At 71.8% G+C, this 9,402-nt stretch overlaps 1 protein-coding gene across 1 annotated transcript; it reads right to left on the minus strand.

Moving 5' to 3' along the window:
• Window positions 1-241: 241 nt before the first annotated feature.
• Window positions 242-8,335, minus strand: SEMA6C (semaphorin 6C). The gene is given in 10 exon segments (XM_064175946.1): window positions 242-1,563; window positions 1,566-1,705; window positions 3,010-3,045; window positions 3,180-3,235; window positions 3,354-3,431; window positions 5,210-5,347; window positions 6,149-6,385; window positions 6,972-7,127; window positions 7,300-7,531; window positions 8,278-8,335. Coding segments are annotated over 10 exon segments (1,815 nt in total). The 3' UTR covers window positions 242-879.
• Window positions 8,336-9,402: the final 1,067 nt, after the last annotated feature.

The following is a 9,402-nucleotide window of genomic DNA, read 5'->3' on the forward strand; positions in this document are numbered from 1 at the left end:
CTGCCCACCCATGCAGCCTGGCCAGGTCCCTCTGCAGGGCTCTGCTGCCCTCCCCCAGCTCCACTGCTGCTGCCAGCTTGGTGCCAGCTGCACACTCACTGCTGCTGGACTCAGTGCCCTGCTCCAGAGCATCACTGAAGACACTGAACCTCAGCCCACTGCTGCCCCAAGCCATGCCAGGTGGGCACTGGTATGGGAGTCACTCACTGATGCCCCAAGCAATGCCAGGTGGGCACTGGTGTGGGAGCCACCAACGTCTTTAATCACCAAGCTCAGGTCCTACACGGTAGGGCCAAGTGAGCCCTGGCACAGGGATGGCACTGCCCTGCCCCACACCCTGCCAGCTGTCCCCAAGGGGCTGTGGGCAGCAGCTACAAGGGAGGGGTGTGTGTGGGAGTGGCAGGAGGGGTGTGGCTGGGGGTGTGGCTGGGGTGGGGGAGGGGCAGCTGCAGAAGGCTCCCCGAGGGGTAAATAAATTAGAAGGGATTAAAAACAAACCAACTACCCCCTGGGAGCTGTGGGCACAGGGACCCCCCCCTCAGCCCGGGCTGTGGGCAGCCTGGCACCATGGGGAGGGGATTCTGCCACCCTGGGGGGCAGATTTGGGGCCGTGGGGACCCTCCTCAGCCCAGTGTGGGTTAAGTGGGGGCCGTGGGGACCCTTCTCAGCCCACTGTGTGCCAGCCTGGGGACCCTCCTCACGCTGGGCTGGGGGCTGTGTGGATGCTGCCACCCTGGCAAGGGCCACGGGCACCCTCAGTGCCCCAGGATGTGCCAGCTTGGGCTCCCGCTGCCCTTCCTGGCTCAGGACAGGGTCGCCCCAGGGCAGGCAATGGCCCGAGAGGGTCCCGTGGGCACCTCCTGGGCAAGGGGAGGGGGCTCAGGGCCGCCCGGGGGCCGCTGGCAGCAGCGAGGGCTTGGGCAGCAGCGGGGGCTTGGCGGAGCAGGAGCGCTCCAGCGCCCAGGCGGTGCCCGCGGCGGTGCCCCCGGCGGTGCCCAGCGAGTGCATGCGAGTGAGCCCCCGGGGCAGCCCTGGGGGCCGGGCCGGGGTCCCCCCCAGCGAGTGCCTCTGTGCCAGGGGCCGGCGGGGCGGGGGGGGGCTGTCGGGGGGCACATCCAGGCGTCGGGGGGCGGCGTCCCGGGGCCCCGGGGGCAGGCTGGCCGAGAGCCCCCCTGGCCGCACCCGGTTGGCGAAGGAACCCCCGCCCGGGGGGGTCGCGGACCGCCCGCAGGCCCCCGCCCAAGCCGAGCCCCCGGGGCCGTACCCTCGCTGCTGTCGCTCCTCCAGGGTGGCTTTGGGTGGGGGTCCCGGGCCGGGGGGCTCCGGGCACGAAGGGGTACCCGGGGGGGGCGCTCGGCCGCGCCGAGGCTCCGCCAGCCGCTCCCGGGGCGCCTTGGCGGGGGGCTGCGGGGTGGGCTCGGGGGTGGGCAGCTCGGGGAGGGGGTCCCGGGGGGGCAGCAGCGGATAGAGGCGAGGAGCCGGCGGCTGGGCGGGGGTCGGGGGGGCGGCGGCGGCGGCGGTGGCGGAGGCGGTGGCGGTGGTGGGGGGCTCCGGGGGCGTCTTGGCGGCGGGGGGGGGGGTCGGCGGCAGCAGGCGGAGAGCAGCGCCGCGGCCAGCGCCCCCGAGGCGAAGGCTCCGAGCATGCAACCGGCGAGCACCGGCACCGGTACCAGCGCCGCCGCGCCCGGCCCGGGCTGCCGCACGCCTGCGGGACCGGCTGTCAGCGCACCCTGCCCCGGGACCCCCCCCCGGCGAACCGTGCCCCGAGGACCCCTGCCCCCGGGACCCCCCCCCCCCGGCGAACCGTGCCCCGAGGACCCCTGCCCCCGGGACCCCCCCCCCCCCGGCGAACCGTGCCCGAGGACCCCTGCCCCCGGGACCCCTGCCCCCCGCGGCGAACCGTGCCCCGAGGACCCCTGCCCCCGGAACCGTTGCACCGGGGACCCCTGCCCCCGGGACCCCCCTCCCCCGGTGAACCGTGCCCCGAGGACCCCTGCCCCCTGGACTTCCCCCCCGGTGAACCGTGCCCCGAGGACCCCTGCCCCCGGACCCCCCCCCCCCACGGCGAACCGTGCCCCGAGAACCCCTGTCCCCCTGGAACCCCCCCCGGCGAACCGTGCCCCGAGGACCCCTGCCCCCAGGACCCCTGCCCCCCGGTGAACCGTGCCCCGAGGACCCCTGCCCCCGGGACCCCTGACCCCCGCAGTGAACCGTGCCCCGAGGACCCCTGCCCCGGGACCCCCCCCGCGGCGAACCGTGCCCCGAGGACCCCTGCCCCCGGGACCGTTGCACCGGGGACCCCTGCCCCGGTAACCTCTATCTCCGGGGCCCCCTGCCCCGGGGCCCCCCAGCCCCATCCCTTGGGCTTCTCCCCTGCATCCCTTGGGGTCCCCCCGAGCCCTGCTCCTTCTCCTGTCCCCAGGGTTCCTCCTGCTCCCTGGGGTCCCCCTCCCACCCCCGGGGTCCCTCTCCCACCCCCGGGGTCCGTTTCCCACCCCCGGGGTCCGTTTCCCACCCCCGGGGTCCCTCTCGCTCACCCCTGGGGTCTTTCTCCCACCCCTCGGGGTCCTTCCTCATCCCTTGGGCTCACTCCCCCCAGGTCCCTCTCCTGTCCCCAGGGTCCCTCTTGGTCTCTGGGGTCCCTCTCCCACCCCCGGGGTCCCTCTCCCACCCCCGGGGTCCCTCTCCCACCCCTGGGGTCCCTCTCCTATCCCTGGGGTCCCTCTCCCATCCCTTAGGGTCCCTCTCCCACCCCTGGGGTCCCTCTCCCATCCCTTAGGGTCCCTCTCCCACCCCTGGGGTCCCTCTCCTATTCCTTAGGGTCCCTCTCCCACCCCTAGGGTCCCTCTCCCACCCTTTAGGGTCCCTCTCCCACCCCTGGGGGTCCCTCCCTGGTCCTCAGAGTCCCTCCTGTGCCCCCCCCCGCCCCGCGCTGCCCAGGGTCCTTCCCGCCTGCTGCCCGGGGGGTGCCCGGGGGGTGCCCGGGGGGTGCCCGCAGGTGCCACTGACCATGTGCCAGGTCCCCGTCGCTGTCCCCAGCAGCCCCTGCGGGAGCAGAGCAGGGTTGGGTCAGGCCCCCTGGGCACCCCCCTGGGCACCCCCCCTGGGCACCCCCCTGGGTGCCCGGACGTTGCCACCTGCCCTCTGCCCCCCAGTGCCCTCCCTGTGCCCTCCGTCACCTTGGCAGGTCCCAGCGCTGCCAGAGGATCCCTCCAGGTCCTGCTCGAAGCCACTCCTAGGGTGCAGAGGCGGGGGTGGGCATCACCCCCTGTGCCCACCGTGCCAGGAAGGGAGCCAGCGGGGGGGGGGGGGGGGGGGGGCAGGGGGGGTGAGCCCCCACGGGGGCCACTCACGGCAGGTCCCGGGAGAAGGGCACACAGCCGCGGGGGGGCAGCCAGACGCAGTAGGGGTCCCGAGTGGCCAAGCAGCTCCTGCGTGGGGGCACCCCCGAGATGCCCTCACCCAGCTCTGTGCCCTCAAACCCTCTGTGCCCTCCTGCGCACTCTGTGCCCCTGGTGCCCTGCTCTGTGCCCTCACATCTCCTGCTGGCCTCAAGCCTGCCCTGTGCCCATGCGTGCCACATGCGTGCCACATGCCCCTGCACGTCCTCATGCCCTGGCACACTCCCATGCCACCATGCCCAGGCGTGCCCAGTGCCCTCACACACCCTCGTGCCCACCCCTGCATACCCTGTGCTTGTGTGCCACCCCTCGTGTGCCCATGCCCATCTGTGCCACATGCCCTCACACACCCTTGTGCCCCTTGTGTGCCACCCCTCGTGTGCCCGTGCCCATCTGTGCCCATCTGTGCCCTGTACCCTCACACTCTCCCATTCCCATCCTGTGCCCATCTGTGCCCTATACCCTCACACACCCTTGTGCCCCTTGTGTGCCACCCCTCATGTGCCCATGCCCATCTCTGCCCCATGCCCTCACACACTCCCATTCCCTCCCTGTGCCCACCTGTGCCCCATGCCCTCACACTCTCCCATTCCCACCCTGTGCCCACCTGTGCCCCATGCCCTCACACACTCCCATTCCCACCCTGTGCCCTCCTGTGCCCCATGCCCTCACACTCTCCCATTCCCTCCCTGTGCCCTCCTGTGCCCCATGCCCTCACACGCTCCCATTCCCTCCCTGTGCCCACCTGTGCCCCATGCCCTCACACGCTCCCATTCCCACCCTGTGCCCTCCTGTGCCCCATGCCCTCACACGCTCCCATTCCCTCCCTGTGCCCTCCTGTGCCCCATGCCCTCACACGCTCCCATTCCCTCCCTGTGCCCACCTGTGCCCCACGCCCTCACACACTCCCATTCCCTCCCTGTGCCCACCTGTGCCCCATGCCCTCACACACTCCCATTCCCACCCTGTGCCCATCTCTGCCCCATGCCCTCACACACTCCCATTCCCTCCCTGTGCCCTCCTGTGCCCCACGCCCTCACACACTCCCATTCCCACCCTGTGCCCATCTCTGCCCCACGCCCTCACACACTCCCATTCCCTCCCTGTGCCCACCTGTGCCCCATGCCCTCACACACTCCCATTCCCACCCTGTGCCCACCTGTGCCCCATGCCCTCACACACTCCCATTCCCTCCCTGTGCCCACCTGTGCCCCATGCCCTCACACGCTCCCATTCCCACCCTGTGCCCTCCTGTGCCCCATGCCCTCACACGCTCCCATTCCCTCCCTGTGCCCTCCTGTGCCCCATGCCCTCACACGCTCCCATTCCCTCCCTGTGCCCACCTGTGCCCCACGCCCTCACACACTCCCATTCCCTCCCTGTGCCCACCTGTGCCCCATGCCCTCACACACTCCCATTCCCACCCTGTGCCCATCTCTGCCCCATGCCCTCACACACTCCCATTCCCTCCCTGTGCCCTCCTGTGCCCCACGCCCTCACACACTCCCATTCCCACCCTGTGCCCATCTCTGCCCCACGCCCTCACACACTCCCATTCCCTCCCTGTGCCCACCTGTGCCCCATGCCCTCACACACTCCCATTCCCACCCTGTGCCCACCTGTGCCCCATGCCCTCACACACTCCCATTCCCACCCTGTGCCCACCTGTGCCCCATGCCCTCACACGCTCCCATTCCCTCCCTGTGCCCACCTGTGCCCCATGCCCTCACATGCTCCCATTCCCTCCCTGTGCCCTCCCACACCCTCCCGTGCCCACCCCAGGCCCTGGCACAGCCCTGGCAGCTCACCCACGGCAGGCCCCGTGCTGGGCACAGCGGCTGAGGGGCAGCCTCAGCAGGCAGCCAGAGAAGGCCACGAAGAGCTCCTGGCCTGGCAGGTGCAGCTCCAGCCCCAGCACCCTGCTGGCACCCTGCTGCCCCTGGCACCTGCACGGCCCCACAGCACCCACGCTGACCACCCCCCCCCGTGGCACCAGCACCACCACCCCCCCCCCACGTGGCATCCATCAGACGGTGCCCACACCACCCCCTGGCACCCATTAGCCCTGTGTGCCCCTTCCCAGCACCCACCCACGGTCTGTGGCACCCAGCAGTGCCCACAAGCTCCAGTACCCAGCAGTGCCCACTGCCCCCCAGCAGTGCCCACAAGCTCCAGTACCCAGCAGTGCCCACTGCCCCCCAGCAGTGCCCACAAGCCCCCCAGCACCCAGCAGTGCCCACAAGCTCACCAGTACCCAGCAGTGCCCACCAGCCCCCCAGTACCCAGCAGTGCCCACTGCCCCCTAAGCCCCCAGCAGTGCTCACAAGCTCACCAGCCCCCAGCAGTGCCCACTGCCCCCCCAAGCCCCCAGCAGTGCCCACAAGCTCACCAGCCCCCAGCAGTGCCCACTGCCCCCCCCCAAGCCCCCAGCAGTGCCCACAAGCTCACCAGCCCCCAGCAGTGCCCACTGCCCCCCCAAGCCCCCAGCAGTGCCCACAAGCTCACCAGCCCCCAGCAGTGCCCACTGCCCCCCCAAGCCCCCAGCAGTGCCCACAAGCTCACCAGCCCCCAGCAGTGCCCACTGCCCCCCAAGCCCTCAGCTGTGCCCACAAGCTCACCAGTACCCAGCAGTGCCCACTGCCCCCCCAGCACCCAGCAGTGCCCCCAGGCTCCCCAGCAGTGCCCACTGCCCCCCCAGCACCCAGCAGTGCCCATTGCCCCCGCAGCAGGCAGCAGCTGGCACTCACCGCCCAGGCTCATAGAGGCTGATCTCCTCCAGCAGCAGTGTCTCAGAGCTGGCATCCCCTTTGGCACCCTGCTCCTGGCTGTCAGGGGGTGCTGGGGTGCCAGTGGGGTGCTGGGCAGCCCCGGGGTGCCATGTGCCCACCAGGACCTTCAGCAGCCTCCCGTCCTCGGTGCCCAGGAACAGCACTGTCTGGTTGCCCCAGGGCCCTGCGCCCACATCCACTGCCAGCTGCGTCAGCCTGTGCCCAGCACAGCCTTGCATGGGGCTCTGGCACCCTGGCACGGGGGCACCCCCGCAGCACCCAAAGGGCTGGGGGCACCCTCGCTCCCCCCCCCCCCCCCCAACCTTCTTCTTGCACAGGTAACCCTGTGTGCCAAGGGCACCCATCCCCAGTGCCACCTGTCCCTGATGCCACCCTGTCCCTGATGCCACCCATCCCCAGTGCCACCCAGCTCTGATGCCATCCTATCCCTGATGCTACCCATCCCCAATGCCACTCATCCCTGATGCCACCCTGTCCCTGATGTCACCCATCCCCAGTGCTACCTATCCCTGATGCCAACCTGTCCCTGATGCCACCCATCCCTGATGCCACCCTGCCCCTGACACCTCCCATCCCCAGTGCTACCTATCCCTAGTGCCACCCTGTCCCTAACTCCCTGACACCACCCATCCCTGATGCCACCCTGCCCCTGATGCCACCCTGCCCCTGATGCCACCCTGCCCCTGACATCCCCCATCCCCAGTGCCACCCATCCCTGGTGCCACCCTGCCCCTGACACCCCCACCCCCAGTGCCAGCCGTGTCCCCGTGCAGGGCCGCACCTGGGCCCGGTGCGGGTGAAGAGCGGGTGCCCGCCGGCAGGTGGCACAGCGCCGTGCAGCAGGGGATGCTCCTTGGCAAAGGCCAACGTCTCGTCGGGGAAGTCCCCGGAGGTGGCGATGCCAGCGGCAGGGCCCAGCCCGGCACAGCAGCCTGGCCTGTGGCACAGCCAGAGTGGGCACCATACCCTGGCAGGGGGCACCCGGGTGCAGCCCAGCCTGTGGCACAGCCAGAGTGGGCACCATACCCTGGCAGGGGGCACCCAGGTGCAGCCCAGCTTGTGGCACAGGCTGGGAGGGGAAGCCAAGTGCCAGGCTTTGGGAAGGGTACCTGGGTCGGGGCACCCTGTCCTCGGGCACGGGTGCCCAGGTGGCACCGCGGGGCTCGGCGAAGGAGCCCTCGAAGGCCTTCTCCAGCTCTGCCAGGTAGAAGGCGCAGACGGCAGAGCCTGGGATGCTGCGGGGGCAGGGCAGGTGGCACCGGCGCTGGGCACACTCCTGTGCCCCTCCCTGCCCGGCCTGGGCGTGCCCAGGGCCCCTACGCGTCCCTGCTGGGCTCTGCTCTGTGCCCGTACCCTGCACCCTGCACCCTGTGCCCTGCACCCTGTGCCCTGCACCCTGCACCCTATGCCCCACACCCTGCACCCTCTGCCCTGAACCCTGTGCCCTGCACCCTGTGCCCTCTGCCCTGCAACCTGTGCTCTGCATCCTGTGCCTTGTGACCTCTGCCCTGCACCCTGTGCCCCACACCCTGCACCGTGCACCCTGTGCCCTCTGCCCTGCACCCTGTACCCTGTGCCCTGCACCCTGTGCCCTCTGCCCTGCACCCTGTGCCCTCTGCCCTGCACCCTGTTCCCTCTGCCCTGCACCCTGTGCCCTGCACCCTGCACCCTCTGCCCTGCACCCTGTGCCCTCTGCCCTGTGCCCTCTGCCCTGCATCCTGTGCCCTCTGCCCTGCACCCTGTACCCTGTGCCCTGCACCCTGTGCCCTCTGCCCCACACCCTGCACCCTATGCCCTGCACCCTGCACCCTCTGCCCTGCACCCTGTGCCCTCTGCCCTGTGCCCTCTGCCCTGCATCCTGTGCCCTCTGCCCTGCACCCTGTACCCTGTGCCCTGCACCCTGTGCCCTCTGCCCCACACCCTGCACCCTCTGCCCTGCACCCTGTGCCCTGCACCCTGTGCCCTGTGCCCTCTGCCTTGCACCCTGTGCCCTGCACTCTGTGCCCCCTGCCCTGTGCCCTGCCACACTCTGTCCCCGCGGGACTCCACCCACGGCTCCCACGGCCCCACTCGAGCCCCCCACACACCTCTGTCCCTTATCCCCTTGTCCCCACTCAAGCCCCCCCCCACGCCCCCGTGTCCCATGCCCCCAGGGGACTCCATCCCCCCCCTCCCTGTCCCCATCCTCCACATCCCCACGGACTCCATCCCACGTTTGCCATGGCCCCACCCGAGTCCCCCCCCACGCCCCCAGCTCTGTCCCCAGGGTCACCCCCCCAGGTCCCAGCCCCCACCCGAGTCCTCCCCCACGCCCCCAGCTCTGTCCCCAGGGTCACCCCCCCCAGGTCCCAGCCCCCACCCGAGTCCCCCCCCACGCCCCCAGCTCTGTCCCCAGGCTCACCCCCCCAGGTCCCAGTCCCCACCCGAGTCCCCCCCCCCGCCCCCAGCTCTGTCCCCAGGCTCACCCCCCCAGGTCCCAGCCCCCACCCGAGTCCCCCCCCACGCCCCCAGCTCTGTCCCCAGGGTCACCCCCCCAGGTCCCAGCCCCCACCCGAGTCCCCCCCCCCGCCCCCAGCTCTGTCCCCAGGGTCACCCCCCCAGGTCCCAGCCCCCACCCGAGTCCCCCCCCACGCCCCCAGCTCTGTCCCCAGGGTCACCCCCCCCAGGTCCCAGCCCCCACCCGAGTCCCCCCCCACGCCCCCAGGGTCACCCCCCCAGGTCCCAGCCCCCACCCGAGTCCCTCCCCCACGCCCCCAGCTCTGTCCCCAGGGTCACCCCCCCAGGTCCCAGCCCCCACCCGAGTCCTCCCCCACGCCCCCAGCTCTGTCCCCAGGGTCACCCCCCCAGGTCCCAGCCCCCACCTGAGTCCCCCCCCACGCCCCCAGCTCTGTCCCCAGGGTCACCCCCCCAGGTCCCAGCCCCCACCCGAGTCCCCCCCCACGCCCCAGCTCTGTCCCCAGGGTCACCCCCCCCAGGTCCCAGCCCCCACCCGAGTCCCCCCCCACGCCCCCAGGGTCACCCCCCCAGGTCCCAGCCCCCACCCGAGTCCCTCCCCCACGCCCCCAGCTCTGTCCCCAGGGTCACCCCCCCAGGTCCCAGCCCCCACCCGAGTCCCCCCCCACGCCCCCAGCTCTGTCCCCAGGGTCACCCCCCCAGGTCCCAGCCCCCACCCGAGTCCCCCCCCACGCCCCCAGCTCTGTCCCCAGGGTCAC

Source organism: Pogoniulus pusillus, chromosome 43 (assembly GCF_015220805.1).
Source record: "Pogoniulus pusillus isolate bPogPus1 chromosome 43, bPogPus1.pri, whole genome shotgun sequence".
Lineage (NCBI taxonomy): Eukaryota > Metazoa > Chordata > Aves > Piciformes > Lybiidae > Pogoniulus > Pogoniulus pusillus.